The sequence below is a fragment of the Pogona vitticeps genome, chromosome 3, assembly GCF_051106095.1.
Source record: "Pogona vitticeps strain Pit_001003342236 chromosome 3, PviZW2.1, whole genome shotgun sequence".
Lineage (NCBI taxonomy): Eukaryota > Metazoa > Chordata > Lepidosauria > Squamata > Agamidae > Pogona > Pogona vitticeps.
This window is the reverse complement of record NC_135785.1, coordinates 99,514,425-99,538,372: the sequence shown is the minus strand read 5'-3', so window position 1 is coordinate 99,538,372 and position 23,948 is coordinate 99,514,425. Positions and strand designations below refer to the sequence as shown.

Genomic DNA, 23,948 nt, shown 5'->3' with positions numbered 1-23,948 from the left:
GAATACTTAATTCTCTAAGCCTGATGTGGTTAAGAAACACATCCACAATGTTGAAGCACTGGAGGTTTAGGTTTATTTATTTTTTCACAGCTATTGAGTTTAAATCAAACAGTGGAATTCCAAATAGAAGTTTTTGGCCCCTCTTGATTTTTATCTATATTATCATCCATTTATTTTCTCAGGGTCCCAACCTGAAAATTAGTCCAAAAATTAACAAATTCTTTTTGCTCTGTGTTTTAAAGAAGAGAGGCTCATACCATTTTAGAAGTACATATCTATACCATTTAAGAATGAATCATTTTACAATCCATATTCATGGCTATTCATATGAAAATATGTGTGATAGAAGACAAGAAGACAGAAAACACATTTTGTAGTCTAACCAGAGACTAGAATATTCTTTTTTAAAAAATAATTGGTTACAGTCATAGCTCCAAATCCTTCAAAAGTAGTTTGTTAGTGTCATAACTGCAATCTTTAAAAAAGAAACTACTGTACTGTTTTGTTATTGAAGACCTCCTTAAATGATTCAAGTTCCCCTTTTACTTATGATTTTGTTAAAAATCAGAATGCTCCAACCTATAATACAAAATGCAACTAAGTAATGAGGCCATCCCAGTATAACTAAGAACACTTACAACTACAGAAGGAATGATTTCTCATTACATTGCAATCAAGCATAAAACTGAGCTCCTAGAGAGGTCTGATATGGCCACATTAACACATGCTTTAGCTACATCCCAGATGGATTACTGTAACACATTCTAAAGTGTGGGGCTGCCTATGGAAAGTGTAAGGAAACTTCAACAGCTTGAAAACACAGCAGACAGATTGCTAAGTGGGACTGGACACAGAGATCACACATCCCTTCTGTAACAGCAGTTCCACTGGCTGCCAATATATTTCAGGGCAGAATTCAAAGTGGTGGTTCTTACCTATAATGCCCTAAAGGGCTTGGACCCAACCTAACTCAAGGACCATGTCTCCCTTAATGAGCCTGACTGGTTGTTAAGATCATCAGGAGAGGCCTTCCACCCTCACAGATATGTTTGATTGAGACATGGGAGAAGGTCTTCTCTGTTGCTGCTCCTAGTCTTTGAAACTGCCCTTCCACAAGCAGGCAAGACCTTTCTCTTCAGGCAAAATACAGTGGTGCCTCGTTTGACGAGGATAATCCGTTCCAGCAAAATCGCTGCATAACGAAATAGTCGTCAAGCGAAAGTAAAAAACCCGTTGAAATGTATTGAAAACCGGTTCAATGAAGTTCCAATGGGAAAAATACCTTAGCGTCCAGTGAAGATCCTCCATAAGGCAGCCATTTTCCGGTGCCTGTATAGCGAGGAATCCGTCCTAAAACACAGCGGGGAGCCATTTTGCACAGCGGGTGGCCATTTTGAAAACCCAACGATCAGCTGTTTTGATTGTCGTTAAACGAAAAAACCCCATACAAACATCGTTTTGCGATCGCTATAGTGATTGCAAAATACTAGTCATTAAGCGATTTCCTCATCTAATGAGGTAATCGTCAAGTGGGACACTACTGTAGTTTCAATGAATAAAGAAAAATAGTTGTACCTCAGTTACTACAAAAAGGGACTGATTAAAAGTAACTTGCTATTTACAGTTCCAGTCTCTCATTTTCCTAACCACCCCGACTCCAAGTGCCACAGTTCTTCTTCTTCATTATAATGAATACATGAATTCTGGTGGTTCCAAACAGATTAAACCTATTTAATCAATGGAATTTACATAACCATTGACTCACCATTCAGTAACAGGTTCGGTCAGTTTACTCTAGTTGGCACTCGCAGTTGTACTTAGGCCTTAATACGTAGGATTAATATCTTTAAATTGTAATAGGCAGAACAGTGCCAAAGGGGGCAACATAGAATCCATATTCTAAGCAATCTAAATAACATACCAAGAAAACAAAAAATTCTGCAACCTGCTTAAATTATGTAGAACAACCAATTGCTGTAATTTCTCCTGCTGCGAATTCTGCTCTATGTGATTTATCTTGATCTGACTAAGAATGTAGAAGAGCTCAGGATTGCAAGAAGTACTGAAGTTCTACCCTCAAATGCTGGGCAACGTTTCAGTCATCTCACTACTTTCAAAGATTTGAGCAGTCATTGCTCACACATTTCCACAAGTCGTTTCACAGTTATAAGAATCTGAGGTTGTTTCAAAAATGAAGATTGTTTTAAATAAATAAATGAAATGAAATGAAACAATTTCTGAAGAAGCTATGTTCTGGTCCCTGTGCCAAATTCTGTACTTTTTTTTCTGGTCCCAGAAAATCAGAGCATGCAAATAGCACTGGATGCACATCATCAGCCCTAGCCAGAATAATCAGTATTGAGACATGATGGGAACTGTGCATCAACATTCTGGAAGGCCATACATTCTCCACTCCTGACGCAGAACAAAAGCTGTGTTTGCAGAACTGTTGATGCGGCACAGAACCCTTTGCAGACTTCACCACTTCATTTGGCACTTGAAGGATGTCCTAGTTGAATATTTGCCATCAAGGAAACTAATTTCCAATGGAAAGCAAATATGTCAAAGTTAAATATTCTAGACAGATGCCAGCCTGTTTGGGATAACTTGCTATGTTCTCTGATTTCTTTTACAGCAGAATGAGCATTCAGTTGTGGTACAGACATGGTTAGTTTATAGAGTCATAGATTATAGCATTCCTCTAAACACTCTGTAGTATATTCAACCCATCACATCACAACTAGAAATTAGCGGTGGAACATATATCCTTTGTTATCTAAGGGTCAACGTAAATGTTAACAGAAATTTGTATTCCCTACAATTAACCCATTTTACTTCCCACAACAGGCTTTGAGTGGTCCTCAACCATCAGACTTGCAAATTAGGCCTGTGTTGCCTTCTAACAACCAATCACAAAGAAAGTACATGAAATGTTCCATCTTTAGGGGAGGATCTCTGAAAAACAGCCTACTTTGAACCCCAATCACCCCATTTTATTTCCCTGGTGTCCCCCCCTCACTTTAAAGGTGTCTTGAGCTTCCTTTGCAAATTGCCAATGCCCCATGTTGTTATATACCCAGAATCTTGGAAGCTATGGGAGGTTTATCACAAGATGGAGAACGCTTCCTCAGCATGCAGGAGGAATAGCCATGAAACATTTATTCCTGCAACTATGAAGAAAACACACACCTTTGAAGCCTGAACATGAATCCATCAGTATCACGAGCACCAAAAGGAAAAGAAACAAAGAGAGCTAAAATGAAGATGTACAAAAGAAAACTCAGCTGTGAGTAAATGACTCCATAAAATTATGACAATTTGAGTATTATATATCTGTAAGAATATACCATTTTAGCAGCATCTCAGGCTATAATTACAAAGCCATGCTGGCCATGGATCTTGGGAGTAGTCATGAAAGAGAACCTTTCCCAAACTATGTTCCTGATGGAATGTGGCTGATGACCCAGATGGTTTTGTATATGACCCTCATCAAAAATGGAAGCACACTGCCACAATATTAGCAGTGCTACTGCTTTGCATTTAAAAGTTGCATTTCCCTCTGTTGAACTGCAGCACAACATTACAGTACAAAAGATGAGAACTCATTATTACCTGACTTTCTTCACGGTTTTTCCCATTTTCTGTTTTTGAAATAGATGTGGGCTTTCGGGATTTTAAGTTCCCCATTCCAACCCTTAATATGCCATCACAGGGTGTTTGTGTGTCTTGGAACACTGCCTGGTTTTCCTCTAAGACTATAGCTTTGTCTGGGTAGTTTTCTTTGTTTTCATCTCTAGAAGGAAATAAAAGCAACATTTAAAGGCACTGTGAAGAATTTAAGTCCCCAGAAAAAATGAGCAAAAATATGAAGCTTCAACCATTATGGTCATTATTAGTTTTCAGATTTAGCAAAAGTTTTGCTTCTCCTTAATTAACATTTTGTGAGAGAACTGTGTGCACAGATAATATTTTTAAAGCTACTGAAATGCACTGTAAGCTAAGAATGTGTTTTATTAAACAGACGATATATCAGATATGTTCAGTTTAGGAAGCTTCCTTGTTGCACATCACACCACAGGTTCAGTTCACCCAGTATTGTCTAGGGACTAGATCAGGTAATCCCCAATCTCTGATAGCTGATTGGAGTCTTCTCCTAGCACTATAGAAAAGTTGCTCCCTGCTAAAGGTGGTCTTTCTGTAATCCTGGGACTGAGCGCATCACTCTCACTGCCTGTTACTGCAGATAAGAACTGAGTTTCCATTCCAGGATTAAATAATGCCTGGGTATTTGTCTGTTTGTTTCTACACTAGGAATCCAGGTTCTTATCTCTGTTTTGCATTCAGAACTGAGGGAAGACTCTTCTCTTCTCTTCCAGCATGAAATGGTGAATTTTTCTAGTTCCAGAAGGGGGGGGGGGGGAACATAAATGAGAATCTTTGCAGGCCAGATGGGAAACCTGTTACCTTGTTCTTCTGGCTACAAGGCCTAGTAGCAGGCGTTGCATCTGTGACTTTCTCCATGACAACTATGTGCTATCGTTCGCAAGACTACAGCCTGTGAAATCCATACAACTATATCACTAGCACTATCTGCAGGTGCCCTGTGTGAAGAAGCCACATGTACTGCATAACTTGGATTTCTGTGGGAAACAACATGGAGATCAGCTGAAGGGCTGAGTTAGCAACCCCACAGCAAGCTGAATCTCCCTTCTTCTAGCAAGGAAAAGGAATGTTCTGGGGCTTTTTTTCTCTGAGATAAAAGAGGAGCAGCATTTGAAAGTCATTACCACCTAAAGGAATGCCTTATGATCAATGAATTGTATTGCAACCTATTACTGTACTTCCAAGTTGTGCATCTCACAACAGTGGAGTACGTAAGTGTCTGCTCAATCTACTCTCCCAGTGATAACTACTGACAGGTAACATCCAGGCCCCAGATTTTCCTTCTTAGGGCCTTAAACAGAGAGCTAATTAAGAAAGATTAACTGCCACCGTATTTCTAGATAAAATATCCAGTGGTTATGCATTGTTTCTCTCATCCTCCTCCATGCAGTATCCATTTACTTCCAAGATAAAGTCACTTCCATTTTTTGCACCCCACCAGCTCCTCCTCCTTTTTTAATTAATGAAATTCAAACTTCACCTAAAATTTTTAGTATCCCTTCAGTTTCCCAGGTCTGAGCTTTACTGTTTCCCACAAAGAATTCAATGGGCTGAGATGGATTAGGGTACCAAAAGGCAACCTCAGCAAGGCAGATGCCAGATCTGATGGCATCCGGAGAGCCGTTTTCCAAAGGGGGCAGAACTAAAGGAGCAAAAGTTTGATTAAGGGGGCTAGTGTGCATATTTTTGGTTTTTATTTTTGTAAAAGTCACAACAGCAGAGTTTTATTGACTGAAAAAATGGGTTTAACTTTCAGATATGGTCTTTTAAACTTTTAAAATGTCCCCATGCACCTTCTAGTGCTTGCAAAAAATATTGCATGGGGGGCCCAGGGTCACTAAAGCATGGTAAAATTTCCACCCATGGTCTCTAAAAGGCACAAGCTATACCCTGCCCTCAAATACTTAATCAGTTAAAGAATCGCTCTCTACTAGTAATTTACAACCATTTAACGGATTTTGAGAATTCAATTCTTTTAAAACTTCACTTTAAAAGAAGAAGAAAAAGGAGAGAGATTTCCTTGATATATTTTTATTTTGTAAAATGCAATAGCAAGATACCTGTGAATGGAATTGGCCGTTTGGTCTTCATGTACAGACTCTGTATCCTCGCCACACCTTGAAAATGGATACAAAATCATTATTGATTTCCTGCTGGTCGCATATTTTATCTTTAGGGCAGCTAAAAAGCTCATTCTGAAGTGTTGGATAAGTACAGAAGTTTATTTTCATATGCCTTAAATAAAGTCTACATAAACAAATGCATATGTGTCAATAAAGACCAAAAATAAAAAATTTCCCTTTGTTCCCTCCAAATTACAAAGACAGCTTCTTCAAGTTCTGGCACTATTTACTCAGAGGAAGGCAGCAGGAAAGTCACAGTGGCTTATGATTAGAGTGGGCAAGGAGGACATCTTTTGAAAATTTGGGATGAGACCCCACCTACCAGGTCCACAACCAGCCTATGTCAACACTCAAAGGTATGGCTCTCTAGAGGTTTGCTTAATGGAATGTTACTTCAACTCTGTGTTATACAAAAACCCCTAGTTCTGTGGAATATATTGGTTAAATGGTCAGGGAGACAGGAGATCAGCCACAAATCATCCTATTAGCCTCTCCTAACTGCCAGCCAGACAACCATGGCCAAAACAAAATCCCTATGGAAGGGAATAATGTGGGGAGGGGGGTTGATCTCTTAATACAACAGTAGCACTTGGAGCAGTAGTAGGGCTGAGCTTCGGCAAGGTGAATGAGCAATATGCACTGAAAATATCTCAAAGGTGTCCAAACCAAATTGAATCCTTTATAAAATAGGACTGGCCCTCTTCTTCAGCATTACTACTGTATTCAGAAATAACTAGACAGGTAGACAGTCTGAAGCCAGTGGCTCTTTGAGCAATTGACTACGTCACAATGTGATGTAAAGGTTTCCTCCACTCAAGCTAGGAATCATGTAACCAAGAAGCAATGTGCACTGTAAAAAAACATTAGGACATGTTGGGTTAGATCTAGATAGACAAACTTAAGAGTTGCAACCAGTAGGGTTTAAGTTAATCATGGTGACCTAAAGTCCTCTTGATTACTGTGGCACTGCTGTAAGCATGAGCAAATCTTGATTCGGCCTTATATTTTCTTTGTTTAACCACTAACATCACAGGCCAGCTTCAGCCATTGTGAAGAACCAGAAGAAAAGGAAGTAGGCACAAGTGCATTTTTGCTTCCTCTTTTATGTTGTGTATATTACCTACATGCAAAGTTCCAGAGGCACACAGAAGCTCCTGTTATCTCAGGTGAGCTGCATACCTCAAGAACACCATGCCATAGCAGAATAACTTGGGAACATCATATGCAATGTCTTGCAACACAAGATTCAGGATTGAGGGTGAACGGGAGATACCTAGGAAGTTTCTATGTTCCACTTTGGGAAATATTCAAATTTAAATCACACGAGTAGTATATCTTAACAACATTTTGTTGCAATGAACTTTCTAACACCTTATAATGGATTATATCAGTGCTAAGGAGTTTATGACCCTCCAGATGCTGCTGAACTCTGCTTCTCACCGCACTAACTATCCTGACCAATGGTAAGCTATGATGGGAATACTACTTCATCAATATCTGAGGGACTGAAAGTTATCTATCCCTAGGTTATATCAGTCATGACAATGGTAACTGCGTACCGTAAGTCAGTCATTCCTTGAATTTTGATTTATGTATAGGATTTTATCCCTTTAACATGTGCTGTGTACCTATATATAGACTTATTTAACTGTTTATAATAATAGCCACCCGTGTTTTAAAAGTGGTGGATTGCACAGAAGCATCGATGCTTCTGAAGAATCATCCCATATAGCTAAAAAGAAAAATGCTGGAGGAAGGTCACCCGCATCGATGCTTCTGAAGAATCATCCCATATAGCTAAAAAGAAAAATGCTGGAGGAAGGTCACCCTCTCTAAGTGACACTCTTAACAACATTTCACTTTAGACATGAATAAGAGTGCAAAACGATAATGCGTGAGTCACTCAGCCTTTTGCTGCTCCCTCAATTTTGTTTGTTTGTAAAATGTATTTGACCTCTGAATAAAGCACAATAACAAGGACATGAATGTCTAGATCCCAAATGGCCTGGGGTCCAAAATCACAGAATTACCCAATTTTCAGCATGTAGGCAGCTATCGGGAAAATCCCAATGCACACAACAAGGCTTCTTTCTGAGTAGACTGCACAGCCCCGTTCTGGAGAGAGTCACAGTTAAAGCATAACAGACCGACACTTGATCTGGCTTAAAGGCAAGGCCATCACCATCTGCCTGTAGAACCCTGGACTGGATCATAAATCTACCTACCTACTCATAAGAAAAGGATACAGTATTTGAATTTAGGGGGGAAAATAGTAAAGCACCTAACTTGTGCACTATTTTGAGAAAATGAACAAAAATATAGTTTTCTCCTGCTCTGATAATAGTAGAATGCAGGGTGACCTAAAGAAAATTGATCAGTGGGAGATTCAGAACAAAGTATAACTCTTTTGGTAGTTGTAGGTTTTTCTGGCCTGTTTGGTCGTCTTCTGGAGGTTTTTCTTCCTAACGTTTCGCCAATCTCTGTGGCAGGCATCTTCAGAAGACAGGAGTTAGAACTCTGTGTTCAAGAACAGAGACAGTGTTCTAATTCCTGTCTTCTGAAGATGCCGGCCACAGAGACTGGTGAAACGTTAGGAAGAAAAACCTCGAGGATTCATTATAACTCTTTTGTTGTTTGCTCAGTCAAGTCACTTGCAACTTTTAACAATCCTACTAGGATTTTCAATGTATGTATGATGTTCAAGGAGTGGGTCACTATTGCCACTCTCCAATTCCAAGACTGAGCAGGAATTTGAACTCAGATTTCCTAGTCTGACAGTCTGTCCACTAAACCACACTGGCATTCAACTGCCCAACATATAATCAATTTACGGCATTCTTTGCCACTGGACATCTCAGTAGCCTCCTCTCTCCATGTTTCTTAAAGGGGGTTACCCAAGTTAATTTATAACAAAAAAGATCCCTCCCTCTCTCCCCTTCTCTCTCTCTCTCTCTCTCTCTCTCTGCCACACACACACATTCTTCCCATAGCTACAAAACCATGACACCTAGAGACCTGAAAATTGGGATGCTTACCAAAGGGGCTCTGAGTAATGCACCTTGCATAATTTGCTTGAAAATTTGTTATTTTTTGTTAATATTCTTTATTTTAATTTAAATCCTTCTATCTCATCTTCCATCAGTTAAACAGATAACTTCCCTTAATCAACAGAGAGGAAATCACATTTAGTCCTAGACTATTAAGTCCTTCAGGGGGCATCTGGACCAACTGTCTGCAACCATTGCTCCCATCTGCCAGGCCACTCTACTCTTCAAAAAGCTATAAGGAATATTGAATGTAAGGAAGAAAGAGCCCTGTTCTCGAGTAAGCAGGGTGAAATGTGTGCAAAGGGAAAGGTTGAATAAGTCCTAGAGTGGCAGGAGAAAAACATCAACAAGAAAGGAAAAGAGAACAGAATATGAGCAAAAGAGCAATGGGGTGAGGGAGAGAAAGATCCCCCAGGGAGGTAGATGAGGGAAGAGAAAGAGCAACAAGAAAAAGCGCCAGCTTCCATAGAAGGGAAAGGGCACTGTGATAGGTGGATAGAGATGGATGAGGACTGAGGTACTTATCTTGGATCAGTGGATGTTGTGAGAACACAGATAGAGCATCTAGTTAGGAGAAAGGAAAGAATACCAGAGAGAGGTGTAAAGGGTTTCTGAACCATGTAAGGCTGGGCACTTTTGCCAGTTGATTCAATCATCAATCCAAAGAGAGACTGCAGACAACAAACATCAATAATTTAAGATTTCCACGTACATCCTACTGACAGAGCAACAAAGAATGTCTCCTGGGGAAAATGAAAGAAGAAACTGCCAAAGCAAAACTGAAGTTGAACATTAGGAAGACTGAAATCATGACTACAGAGCTATACAAGTTTAACACTGACAATGATGAAACTGAAATAGTGAAAGATTTTTTTTATATCTTAGGTGAATCATCAATCCAAAGGGAGATCGCAGCCAAGACACTCAGAAGGGCAGCAAAGAAGAAACTAGAAAAGATCATTAAGTATCAGGATGTGTCACTGGAAACAAACACCAAGAACTTCCACACTCTTGTATTCTTCATCACTTTGCATGGGTGTCAACGCTGAACAGTAAAGAAAGCTGACAGAAGAAAAATATTCATTTGAAATATGGTGTGGGAGAGATGTGCAGATACCTGGATGGGCCAAAAAATGAACAAGTGGGTCCTATATCAAAGTAAGCCTGAACACTCTCTGGAGGCAAAAATGTTGAAACTAAGGCTGTCCTACTTTGGGGACATCATGAGAAGGCAAGGTTCTTTGGAAAAGGCAATAATGATGGAGAAGGAGGGCAGCAGGAAAAGAGGAAGACCAAATATGAGATGGACTGACTCCCTAAAGAAACCACGGGCTTGAGTTTACAAGAGCTGAGCAGGGAAGTCGAGGACAGGAGATTTTGGAGGTTGCTCATTCAAAGGGTTGCCATGAGTCTCAGGTGACTTGACAGCACATAACAACCACACCTTTTGCCAGTAGGCAATATATCTGTCCATAGCTACTCGTCAGAACAGCAATTGGGGAGAAGCTCATTCAGAAATAGGATGTTTCTAAGCAACACGGGGAAAAACTGACTGCCTCCAAGCCCTGTTTATACGTTTCCATGGAGGGCAACTTGTACACTATTGTGAAGAACTGGATGACAAACATGACTTCAGTGGGATGCAGCCATCAGTCTTTGTAAAATCTTGAGGGAGAATGCAGGGAGCATTTCATGCTTCTTCGTTATTGGGTTGATTTTGGGCCTGCTTTACCCACTAATTACTTCTGAAGATTTCAGTGGCCTCTTGTGTTTGCATAGCTCAGGCAGTATTAGAAGAGGACTTGTGATTGCCATGAATGGAAGAGGAGGAGGAGGAGAGACTTCACAAGCACCCAGGGCAGAAAAGACAAACATCACCAATCAGTGTACAGTACACTCATACCCCTCAATGTACTGATATAACATATGAAGCCACCCACCAGATGGAGACTGACCTATGTAATACAGTGGGGTCTTGACTTAAGAACGGCTTGAGTTAAGAACATTTTGACTTAAGAACCGCTCTCATAGGAAAATATTGACTTGACTTACGTACTTAGATTTGAGTTAAGAACTGAAAAAAACCCATGTGGGAGGCAGGGCAAGTGCAAAATGTGAACTTTCAGTTAACTGTTGGCCAGTGAAAAGGGTGCCTGTCTGCTTCCTCACTCCTCCCAGCGTTTAGAGAGTGGACTGGGAGACAGTCTTCAGACTGCCTGGTACTGGACTGCCTGGACTGTATTTTCCCTGCCTTCCCGGAACCTTTCTTGACCTAAGAAAAAAAGAAAAAATATCCCCCTCTAGTGGTCGAAGGCGGAATAGCAGCTTCCCATTAGTTTCTATGGACGGAAAAGAGCAGATACGGATCAAATGGTTTTCAATGCATTCCTATGGGAAATGCATATTTGACCTGAGAACTTTTTCACTTGAGAACCGCCTTCCAATACGGATTAAGTTCTCAAGTCAAGACCCCACTGTATAACCACATGGAAAAGCCAAAACAATTGTCAGAAGCAAAATAAACACACAGTATTTTAAAATCTGTTAGGACAAAAGTCACCCTTCAGCCCTCCCAAGCTACCCACCCTTGATTTAAGAGATTCCCAGGTCCACAACCAATCCTAGCACACGCACTTCTGCTGTACAGAATACAGTGGGGTCTCTACTTAAGAACTTAATCCGTATTGGAAGGTGGTTTTCGAGTTGAAAAGTTCTTATGTTGAATCTGCATTTCCCATAGGAATGCATTGAAAACCATTTAATCCGTATCTGCTCTTTTCCGTCCATAGAAACTACAGCGGAACCTCTACTTAAGAACTTAATCCGTTTTGGAATGGTGTTCTTAAGTTGAAATGCTCTTAAGTTGAAGCAAAATTTCCCATAGGAATGGACTGAAAACCAATTAATCCATTCTGGCTGTTTTTTTGTTATGTAGAGGTGTGTTCGTACATTGAAGCATTAGTTCCCATAGGAACTAATGCAAAGCTGGTTAATACGTACTCTACCACTAGGGGGAGATTTTTTTTTAACCTGAGATGACCTAAGGTTAAAAAAAGAGCAGGAAAAGTTTTTTTCCTGTTCTTATCTTGGATTTCTGTTCTCAAGTAGAAGCAACATTTAGCAAATGGAGCTGTTCTTAAGTTGGATTGTTCTTAAGTAGGGATGTTCTTAAGTAGAGACCCCACTGTAGCAGCATCCGACAGGGAAGGACAGGGGGACTTGATACACCCCTGTCTACGAAGCAGGTCAAATAACAGTATAACCCGTGCAGATTCTTTTTCTTCATCTTTCCCCCTGCTGCTTTGAAAGCTCTTTCTCTATTATGAGGAAGAGCCCCTTGTGGCCAATGCTAAGGATTAGGCATATTAATTAAAAAAAATTAATATCTTCATAACTTCATGATTAAACAAAATTATTGTTTATACTTAATCTGCGTCAGTAAGCTAATTTCCTCACTTCAAAGAAAGCAGGATATAAAGTCTCCCTCGTGTGCCTAAAAGACCTCTGCAAAAAAAATCCCAATATTGTTTATTTTGTACATCAGTGGTTCTTAACCTTGGGTTACTCAGGTGTTTTTGGACTGCAACTCCCAGAAGCCTTCACACCACCAGCTGTACTGGCTGGGGTTTCTGGGAGTTGCAGTCCAAAAACACCTGAGTAACCCAAGGTTAAGAACCACTGGTGTGCATGGTTACCTATACAAGTCTGTGCAAAAGAATATTGAGCCACAGTTGTTACCTTAGTCAAAGTGCTGGTCATTAAAGCTCATTACAGCTTAGGTCTAGGCTACCTGAAAGCCTGTGAACCCCTGTGAGCCCCCAGTTGTATTGAGATCCTCAGGGGAGGGCCTTCTATGGCGGCTCCCATACGGTGGAACTCCTTCCCTTGGACGGCGCAATTGGCTCTTTCCCTCCTTTACTTCTGGAGAGTCAACAGGCAACCGAGATGTCTTTGGAATTTTAGAGTTCTCAGATAATTTTTATACTAATTAGTGTAAGATTTGTTTTAAAGTCAGGGGCAAAAATAGTTTTACATACCATCCATATATATATCAAATTCAGCGAATAGTTTAAATTTATAAAAAAACAGAGAAATAATGACAGTAATTACAGTTCAGCCACTATACTACTCTCCCTTCTCATTAACATTTAGAATATGCCTATAAAATGTTCTTTATTATAGAAAATTTTCATTTATTCTTGAGAACTGCATGACCCCCCCCCTTCTTTCTCTCATTTTCAGTACATCATCTGCTCTCAGTGGCTTCACTTTGTTGCTACCATATTTCCCCGAAAATAAGACAGGTTCTTATATTAATTTTTGCTCCAAAAAACGCAGTAGGGCTTATTTTCAAGGGATGTCTTCCCCCTCCCCCAATGTACAACAATCTACGTACATTTATTCAAATACAGTTGTGTCATTTTCTGGTTGCTGCACAATGATGGAGGGTGGGGTAGGGCTTATATTACAAGCATCCTGAAAAATCATACTAGGGCTTATTTTCAGGGAAACAGTTTTATGTGTGGTCAAGTCACAGATAACTTATGGGAACCCCTAACAGGATTTCTAAGGTACAGTGGTGCCTCGACCTATGACCATTTTGAGTTACGATCAGCTCCGGCCGCAAAATTTTGCTTCGACTTGCCACCGGAGCTTTGAGTTACAATCAGAAAAAAGGTGGGGGGAAAGGCAGGGAATTTAAATTGCTAACCGTTGGTCGGCGAAGGGGCTACTTCTTTGTAACTCTTTCACCCCAATGGTTAGAGAGTGTGAGTTTTCAGAGAGGCTTCGGACTGCCTGGTGCTGCTTTCTGCTTCTGAGTGAGTACATACAGGGTTTTCCAGCATGGGTTTATATATATACAGCTGTCAAACCTACAGTTCAATGCATTCCAATGGGGGAGAAAAAAATTCACCAAAAATCAACGAAGACTCAGAACAAAGCCAAATTAAGTTTGCACAGGTTTTGCAAGGTGCACTAACAATCTCAAGCACTTAAAACCATTTTTGAACATTTTAAGACACAGTTAAAATTGCAAAAATGGACATCGTTAAGCAAAACAGGGGGACCTAAACTGTCATCGCTAAGCAAGGCAAGGTCCCGAAATTCGCTATGCGAAATTTCCCCATAGGAAATATCACTAAACGGAGTGCAAAATTGCTCAAAAAAACCCATGGCTAAACGAATACATCGTTAGAGGCAATCGCTAAGCAAGGCACCACTGTATTAGCATATGCTGATACCTGTGCACTAGAGGATTGTGGGAGGAACACCTAACCCCTGATGGGGGTCCCACAGGGCACCCCAAAACACTGAGGACCTCTCTTGGCCTCTGGCAGGACTGGGGCTGTGCAGCCCTGTACTAAGTGGGAGGTGCAGCCAGGGGGTCACCATGCCTTGGGGGGGTCAGGGGCCAAAATGGGGTAGGAAGTACAAGGGCTGTTCCAACTCATACCTTGCAGGGAAAATGCCATGTCATAAAAGTGGTTTTCCCAGGGTAAAGCTCATCCATTGCACTTTGGGTGTGCTTATCTCAATGATTTCCCCAATTGTGGGGAATTTAATTGCATAGTTTGTATTAATGGGGGATTGTGTTTGTGATTTTCCTGGTGGTCTTACAATCTCTTCACCCTTTGATTTTTGGCTGCTTTTACCATCCTCTGTCATTTAAATCTGTAGTCATAGCCCCATTGGTAATGCTTTGTAAGATATTCCCCCCCCCCATTGGAACACATTAATTACATAACAGCTGCTTTTTTATCCCAAAAAGTGAGGGAGAGAGTATATGCTGTTGGTTTTCTAGGAGGCAGACCCTGGAAAGCCAGCAGCATACGCTTTCTCCCATACTTTTTTGGGATAAAAAATTAGGTCCTATGTAAGTAATGTGTTTCAATGGGGGACAAAACTGTCTTGTGAAACAGGGTCCCCCCAAAAAAAACTGTCTTACAAGGCAAGGACCCAAACATCATTCAGCAAAAATTGCCCATAGGAACAATCTTGCCCATAAGAACAATCGTTTTGTGAATCGCAACATTGCTCAAAAAAAAGTCATCTTCTAGCGAATTTGTCACTTTGCGAGGTAATCGTCTACTGAGGCACCACTGTAAAGTCAACATATATGTCTGCAAACTTAGTCTACACATCAATACCCACATCCTGGAATTATCACTGAAACACCCACAACATACTTCAGATTTGTTTGCTTGGCTTTTGAGGTTCCATAACTGTGAAGGCTACTTTGGACATGCTTTTACATTCAGCATGACTATTTTTCCTCCAAATCAAAATAAAAAGAAAGCGGGGAAGTACACAGAGAAATAAATTAGGACCTACACTGTAGACGAAATGGACATTAATCTTTTCCCTTTCTGCCATGACCCTCATCCATACACATAGAGGTTCTTGCATTAAGAGGAAAACTCCCACTCTTAAAAATGGGAACCTTCTTACTTCAAATGACTAATTTAAGAATGAACTTGGTTCCTGTCTAGACTGCAACAGGGAGGGAAGGAAGGATTTAAAGCCATCATCCATGCTTCTGATTCAGGCTGCCCTCCCTCTAACCCCCTAATGTTGCTTTAAAAAAAAGAAAAAGAAAAAAAGACACATTAAATGTTTAAATGCTTGTAAACATGCCACTGAATATCTACAGAGCCAAATGTAGTGATTAGACTGAAGTATTAAGATGGTGCATGAATTTGACCCAACTCCGGGAGGCAGTGGAAGACAGGAGGGCCTGACGTGCTCTGGTCCATGGGGTCATGAAGAGTCGGACACAACTTAAGGACTAAACAACAACAACAAAATTAAGATGGTGACATGTGATATCCAAGTTCAAGTCCCCACTAAACCAGGAACTCCTCTGGGGGATCTTGCAACAGTTATTTTTTCTCCGCTATCCACGTATCTCACTAGCTGTTAGGAGGATCAAGTGGGGAGGAAGAACTCCACATACGCCACTTTAAACTGATAGGATAAATAGAATAAAAATGTTAACTAATAAATAAGCTAATTAGATGGTTTGGGTACCCCAGTGTAACTAAAGGTGAGCAAAGAGGAGGCTCTTCACAGACAGGAACATCAGCATGGGTGCATCTAGCCAAGTTTTCTCAGTCTGACTTGGCATCAGTTCTCCAGGGATCTAGGCAGAGTTTCAACCTAGGCCCAAGAGGATGTCCTTTGTGGTTTCCCATCCAATTCCTAACCAGGTCATGACCTTGAAGAGCTTCCAAAATCAGTCAGGACTGTACTCCCTCAGGGGGCTATCGAGGTACTGCACCCATGGGGCCTACACATACAAGCGGTGGCCATAAAGATCTATTTGCATTTTAAAACATTTTGGCCAAAGCAACAGCAGTCGCAAGGGAGAATTTAATCTCTTCCACTGTTGCTGTTTTCATGATCTAAACAGCCTTCTAAAAACGCTATTTTCCCACCGGGAGTAAGGCACAAGTAGCTCAGTGTTTCCCACAGCACAGCCAAAAACAGTTTTAAGTGGGAGTAGAGCCCTTTCTAAACTTTTTTTTAAGTTTCATGTACACGCATGCGTGTGTGCACACACAAAAAAGGTTCTGGAGGAAAACACATACAGTACAAGCAATATTTGTACAATTTCTTCATCAGACAAACAAAAGCTTTGTAGGCAGATTTAAACTGGGTGAATGGCAAAAAGGTAACACATTATCTCCATCCACCACCAGCACTGCAGTCCCATTATGATGGGCATCAGATCTATGCATTTGTTTTCACTCTTCCTAAATCCATAGTCACTCCTGTTGTCTGATGTGTAGATCTGGTCAGATCCACCCTGGATCCAGAGTGACTATGGATTCAGGAAGGATTAAAACAGATGGATACCTGGTTGCAGAAATCCCATACCGTATCTGTTTTAGCCTTCAGACAAATACTTCTGGAAAGTCCAGAAACAAGACATGAGGGCTCCCAGCATTGGAGGTAAATGTTGTCTGAATACAGAAAAAGGGCATGGAATCTGTGGCCCTCCAAGTGTTGTTAACTCCAATTTCCATCAGCTTTGACTAACTTGAGTAGTGGTAAAGGTACAGTAAGTAGTTCATCAACATCTGGATGCCAATGAAGTGCAGTGTGGAGAGACTTGATGCTGGTGATTCCCTTTAGCTGATAGGAGAGGTGAGCATAGGTGGAACAGACAGGTGGAGCTTTGACCTGGTGAAGCCCAAGAAAGGTGTGGTAGGAGCAACTTGATTAGTGGAACTTACTGCAACCTCCTCCAGCCATTTTTCAAAGCCATCTCTTATTAATTCTAAGTCTAGCCAATGCAAAATCCCTTTCATGCAGCTGTGCAGCAAACAGATCACTACATTTGGGCTTTTAAAATTATTGTTTCCCCCCCACTGTTTTGACCATTGAAAATATAGTTCACACATAAACAAATCCAGAAATTACTCCCCTTCTCTTCACCTTGGGGAACCCTCATATTTTTTTGACCACTCCAAAAATAAAACTTGTGCGGAGGGGGGGGGGAGGAATGATGCTGAAACAGACCATGACATTTCTGCCATGGTAAGTACAGTTCAATCAGAAATGCAACTACTGTAATAATTTCAGATAAGAAAACTATATCTAGAAAAACAGTAACACTACATTGCTTTCAAATAATCTCTTGTTGACCTCTTTTTTTTAAAAGGATGCCTTTTTCACAGAACACAGTCATTTTAAAGAGAAAATAGACTTGACCCAGCCCACTGATTTTTACAGAAAAGATGCTCTACGAGTGGGTTTCCCCCACCCTCGCTGTAACTATGGCTCGTGTGAACTTAGAAGTCAAATATCCTTACTCGTAGTCGACTAGGTGCGTTTCCAAGATATTTTTGTCTCCCAGGGTGCTCCCCACTCTTTCCCAACCACACACACACGGATAGCCCTGCAGACTGAAAGAAAGATTCCCCCCCCCCCCAGTCGCAAGACCTGTAACAATGCTACGCACACACACACGCAGCGGCTATCAAACGCATTCCGGGGGCTAAAGGGTTAACTACTTCCCGCACGTAAGAAGAGCGATTGCTCGTATTGTGTAGAATTTCAGCAGGTTCCTCCTTTAAGCAGGTATCGCAGAATATGCATGATTCCTATCCTTTTATATATGTATAATTTTTTTTATTTTTAAAAAAAAAATTTTGCTTTAAAATGAGAAAAAGCTGGGCTTTGGAAACTAGCTCGCCGTGCCTTTTCCTTGCTCCGCCGCTGAAGCATCATCTCCTGGCACACTGCGATCCATAATGGAGTAATAAGAAGAGGAGGGGGAGAGAGATTCAAAAGAGGCACTTACTCTGGCAGAGCAGCAGGGCTGGCGAAGGAATGGTGATGGATGCCGAAGCAGAAGCAAGAAAACATCGGAGGCAGATCAGAAAGGCTGGCCGTCTCCTCCCGGAATCCCTTTCACCCGTTGCAAGGGCAACGCACAGAGACACATGGCATGGCCGGGAGGTTGTGGCGTGGGAAAGGGGGGGGGCGGTCGGTAGCGGCGAGGCGAGATAACGCTGTCGTGTGTATATATGTGTGTGCGTGTGTGCGTGCAACCTCCTGGTACACAAGACCGTATCCTGCCCTCTTCTGCACATGCTCACAATCACAAGGACAAACCGCCCCCCCCTCAACTCCACTCCACCCCGGATTTGAGCCGCGCAGGTCTCCCTCAAAACCACAACGCCCATCAGGCATTGCTGCGGTCTTGAACGAACGTGTGGAAACCGCGGCAGGTGGTAGCACCCAGGTCGCCGCCACGCGCGCCCTCGGGCGGGAAGGGAGTCGGTGCTTTAGCTCCTTCCCCCCCCCCCCATTAATTCGAGGCTTTGGCGTGAGCCTTTGGGGGGGAGGGGAGGGCGCTTTGCCCTCCCTGCTAAATGCCACCATCAAAATAATAATAATGGAGACGGGCTGGGACTAGATATTCCGGTGCCGATGAGTCATCTCCGGAGATTCCCTTCGCAGGTTCTGCTTTTAGCGCCGGGCGTCCCGAGAGAAAGAGGAGCCCGCGTCGCTGGAAAAAATTATAGAGGGAAACGAGGGAGGAAAAAGCAAGCCTTCGTGGTTCGGCGGCGGGGCTTCGCCACCACCACCACCACCACGCCGGCCCCACCGCCGAAGAAGGGCATGGGGAGGAGGAAGAGGGCCGTTGGCGACGCAGTGGGTCTTTGGCAAGGCGGTTGCGGCGGGGAGGGGGGTGAAGTCTGTGAGGGAACTTAGGCGGTGGTCGCTGGTGAGGCCAGAATTCGTTTGGAAGGGGAGTTAATTGGTGTAATAATTACCGTAATAATCATGTGCGGCCACGCCAGTTCTGATTTAGGGCTCCCCTTTAGTCCCTGAGGAAAACCATTGGCCAAGTCCCTGCTGGCGTTCCCAGCCCTGAGGCCAGAGGAAGCCCAGGTATCCGGTGGTGGAAAGGGATGGCTACTGAGTCTTAATGGTTTGTGTGTGTGTGTGTGTGTGTGTGTTGTACTTTATAGGCATGTGAACGTGTCAAGGCAGGTGTGATCGTTGTCGATGGAGGGGGGCTGACAGGTAAAGCCAGACGCAAAAATTGGAGATATCCACAGCCAGGCCTTCAGCTGCCTGCCGTTGATTCCCTCCGCAACTTACCTGAGCCCACAAAATAAACCTTGGTCTCCAATTAGAGCTGCTTCTACCGCTGCTGGTCCCTTTTGAACTGGACTTCAAACCTCGAAAGACTGGCTTGCTTACATTCGTTCGCCCATTTTATTTCTCTGTCTGCATCCCGTTCCCCACCCCCTACACACAGAGAGATTATGACGGGAGGGAAGAGGTCAGCCTGTGGGGCTCTGGCCCTCTGATTACTGTATGTTAGGACGGCTGGCTGCTGACAGTCAGAGCCTGAGATGGGGCTGTTTCAGTGGGCATCTTGGCGACTCTGGTTAAGGCATAGGGAGGAGAATGGTAGGTGGGCCTACAGGACTTCAAACCCTGCTATTCAAAAGACTTCCTTGTGAGGAGAGATCAGACTGTTCGGCATAAAGGGAGAAGCTACAGCTTAATACAGTACTACACAGAGAATACTGAGCTGGGTAAACAGGCCACTAATTGCTTCTTTGGGGTGGTTTCTCATGAGAGCCAGTTAATTTGAAAGAGGGATGTTTCTAGGAAACTGCATCTCATGCTTTGCCAATGGAAAATGTGCAAGACAAGATTGTTAACTGAATTGATTCCAGGACTAGGCCAGCAGCCAGTCTATCTGTATGTGTAAGTCTAAAACTCATAAAGTTGCAGATTCTTTTCCTCTAGGGAGAGGGAGTCATCTTCCTTGAGTTCAGAGCTTCTCTGTTACATTCAGAGCCAGTTAAAGGTTTTAAAAGACCTTCAGCAACATGACAGAGACAGGCAGAGCTTGGGAAAGTTTTGGACTGCAGCTCTCAGAATCATGCATGTCCTTGCTGAGCAAAGTGTGACCATCCAGATGGTATTGACCTGCTCCGATAAGCATAGTCGCTGTTGAGGGCTGCAAGGAGCTATAGCACAACAAGATCTGGTAGGCCAAACCTTCCCCGTTCTTGATGCAAGGACACTCAGTGGGATCTTTCTCTTCCCAGAAAGTCTTTCTGTCAAAGCCCCCTCCCCTTTTTTTGTTCCTTCATTTAGACTGTAAATTATTTGGCAACAGGCTTGAGAAGGCTCTTCACAGATTGCCAGTAGTGTCTTCCCAGTGGTAACCAGCCCCCTGCCTTCAGCTTTCTTAGCTTTACTGCTGTCTGTCACAATGTCAGTTTGCTGGTGCTGTCAGTGCTGAACATTCCCATCCCCACCGCACCCACCCACACATATGCAAGCTTCGCCAGTGGCACCATAAGGGCCTCGGAGCCAAATTTTCCCTGTACAAAAAACAGGTACTGACCGCACAACATGTGATAGTATCAGGACTATGCTAACAACTCAGATTCCAGTTGCATCCCTCACATCTATTCTAGAGCCACTTTTTTTTGTCCCAGCAATGTCATCCTCAACATCAGGATTTCATTTCTCTATTAATCTTGTGATGCAACACATGTAATCCTCTTCCAAAAAAATGCCCCTTGGCATTCAAAAAAGGGCAAACTAGACAGTATCTAATAATAATTACTTGTTGTTATATCAGTTCTGACATATGCCAACACTTTCCAGAGTTTTCTAGGTATAGAGTACTCAAAAGTGGTTTATCATCCATTCTTCTGGGGGCGCCCTGAGACTTTGCAATTTGCTCAAGGCTAGACAGTCTGGCTTGTGTTCCAGGAGCCACAATGGGGAATCAGAGTTCCAACCAGATACCTAACTCACTGAGCTATCCAGCCAGCATACAGTATCTGCACAAGAAAATAAATTATCACAGCTCTGACACCATAAATGGCAACACACAAAAAACTGTGTCAGAAGAACCTGTCCTCCAGTATATTTTGTTTTTGATCTCTGAGTGGTTATTATAGAAAAATGGAATTTCAAAGGTAGGCTTGGAGGAGAGAAAGAGAGAAAGAGAGTGAGCAAGAAGAAGATCCATAACATCCAGTATGTGATGCTAGAAGCCCCAATCTTTCTTTAAGCCTTGAGTTGCATACTGGATGTTATGGATCTTCTGCTTGCTCAGTCTCTTTCTCTCCTTACCTCCTCCGAGCCTCCCTCTGAAATTCCATTTTTCTATAATAACCACTCATATATAAAAATGAGTTGTTTTCATTAACATCTGATGTATAGCCAAAACTTTCTTTGTCAAAGCTGTCATCTCAGCACAACCATATTTTTTTTCTGAAAGCAGACCTTATTGTTTCAACCCTTCAAGGACAAAAACCTAAATATTATATATTGGCCTACAATGTTAAATATTCTAATAGCACAATGAAATTGTCATCTTTTATATCCCATTATTCTTCATCCCAACTCCCACAAGGTACACTGTGAATATATGAATTTAAGGCCTCAATACTGCACTCAAAATGTTCAACGAAGAGGATTGTAATTCAGAAATACTTGCACTGAAATAAAACTTAATCTGAAAGGTGCCAGAACGTTTTAGTTTTGCTTCTGTACACATTAAAAAGACATATGCTTGTATTCAGGTAAACTATACTCCCAAGTGGTTTGTAACTAAAGTCCTTTGGAAGGTATGCATTTGACTTGTGAGTATAGTATAGGTTGTTTGGTTGGAGTCTTCATTCTTAGAAACAGAATAATGACAAATGTAATATGGAGGAATTAAATATTTGCTCGGCTTGTTCTAAGGCAGCATAGTTCATATTAAAGAAGGCCACATTTCTGCTTGATGCCCTTCAATATTTGCTGTCAACCCTACATAGTGTGATTAGCACTGATTACAGGACCTTTATTTGTATCTCTCCCCCCCTCCCGAGTTTAACCTGCTTCTACTGATGCACTACCTCTATTGCTCCAAGGACTATTCGAGTATATATCCCATTCTGTCATGCACAGAAAGCTGACTTTTGGGAAATGATGTTTGGTTGGTTGAATTCAAGTTTATCCCATTAATAAAGATATGGAAGCATAAACTTAATAATATTTATTTATTTATTTAATTTATATGCCGCCCACACTACCCAAAGGTCTCTGGGTGGCTTACAGCATCCAACTTATAGCAGGACTATTGCTATTCTTAGACTCTTTGTTCATCAGAGTTTATCAACATATTTTACCAAAAGAAGGGTGAAATGGGGGACACTTGGCCCTCCAAGTGATTTGAACTTTCAGTCCACAAATCCCTTCCACTGTCCATGTTAGTTGGGGCCCCTTGGGAGTTTGAGGGGTAGAACATCTGAGGGAAACAATGCTGTTCACACCTACCTCGCATGCTCTGTGAGATTCCTCTTGCCTGTGGTAATTTTCTATACTCTTCTTCAGAGTGTGTCCATGTCTAACTATGGCACTGCATGCAAATGTGCATCATTATCCACTGCCTCTAAAAGATGCCCTTCTCCAGTCTTACTAGCCAGCATGATATATAATTGTAATACAGAAGAAGCCATTTGCCCAAGAGCTACAGATGGCCTCCAGGTATGACTTATTTATTTTTAAATGAAGTCAGGAATCACAGTTTTTCTGAGTTACTGGGCACATTTGCAAATGTAGGAGAAGGTGATACATTTATAGATCACTAAAGAAATCATACAATCGGCTAGTTTTCATGGATTAAATGTCCACTTCACCGGGCATGCACCCATGTCTTAGAGTCCAAATGTTATTTGTAGTTGGATTTTGCCAGGCATTTGTCTTAGATGTAAGTTAGTTGAGGGTATAGGCTGCACTGGAGTTGTGGTGTTAGTTACAGCTGAGGAAGCTGTGGAATGGATATTAACACCCCAGTTCTTCAAACAAAGAAGGGCAGGTATTATGCATACACCTTAGCCTACCTTTGAAACTACAGGTTTGTATTTGGCTTGGAAACAGGGTGACACAGAAAACCCAGAGTCCTCCATCTGGACTCCATTTTAACTCTTGAGTAAGTGTCCTGGATGTAGTCTCAAAATCGCCACAATGGTGGGCATGACCAGTCACAGAACACTCACAGGAGGCAGAATGATGAAGTGGAAAGGCAAGCAGATGTGAGTACAAGGGGAGAAGCAAGATTTGAGACCCAAGACAGAAAACCACTTCTCTGAATGGGTAGTTTTCTGCTCCAACAGAAGCCCATTGTCAGACCCTTCATTCTCTGTTTTTCCTTCTGGTAGCCAATTCTCACTCACCTCTCTCATTTTCTCTCCTTCCCCTGCCTTTCTTTCAGCCAATTGCCCCCCATGTGCCAATCTCTTTCACACATCCATTTTTAATTTTTCCTCAGCTATCTATTCTCTCCATAACCCTCTCATATGCTTCTTCCCATTCTCAGAGTCACTTCTCTCCCAGCACCTTTTTAACTTTTTAAACTGGGCAGGTGAGTTAACTTTAGAGACACACATCTCCAGCAATCTGCCATCTTTATTTCCTAAGAATGTCTCTATAGGACTCATAGAAGATATCAGACTACTGGAGGCTGCACTTCATTTTGAGGTATGTCCAGCTGCCAAGAGTTAAATCAGGAGTGGGCCATTTCCAGAAGGTCCAGTCATTGTGCACACCTGTTCTTTGATCATTGAAGTGCTACTCC

General features: G+C 42.0%; 1 protein-coding gene and 1 non-coding gene across 4 annotated transcripts in view; one reads left to right on the top strand and one right to left on the bottom strand.

Moving 5' to 3' along the window:
* The window catches only part of FAM13C (family with sequence similarity 13 member C), a 76,867-nt gene extending 58,412 nt beyond the window's left edge, over positions 1-18,455 (bottom strand). For 2 of the 3 annotated variants that reach the window (XM_078390950.1, XM_072995125.2), the window contains exons 1-3: positions 18,141-18,455; positions 5,724-5,780; positions 3,613-3,793 (exon numbers count right to left, since the gene is read on the bottom strand). In XM_078390950.1, the coding sequence (XP_078247076.1) occupies positions 3,613-3,793; positions 5,724-5,780; positions 18,141-18,205 (303 nt within the window). In that variant the 5' untranslated portion in view covers positions 18,206-18,455. The remainder of the gene's footprint in view (positions 1-3,612; positions 3,794-5,723; positions 5,781-18,140) is intronic. The other variant, XM_078390951.1, reaches the window with a different exon arrangement.
* On the top strand, positions 14,281-14,443 carry LOC140706143 (U1 spliceosomal RNA). The gene has a single exon (XR_012085861.2). It is a non-coding gene; the product is annotated as a U1 spliceosomal RNA (small nuclear RNA).
* Positions 18,456-23,948: the final 5,493 nt, after the last annotated feature.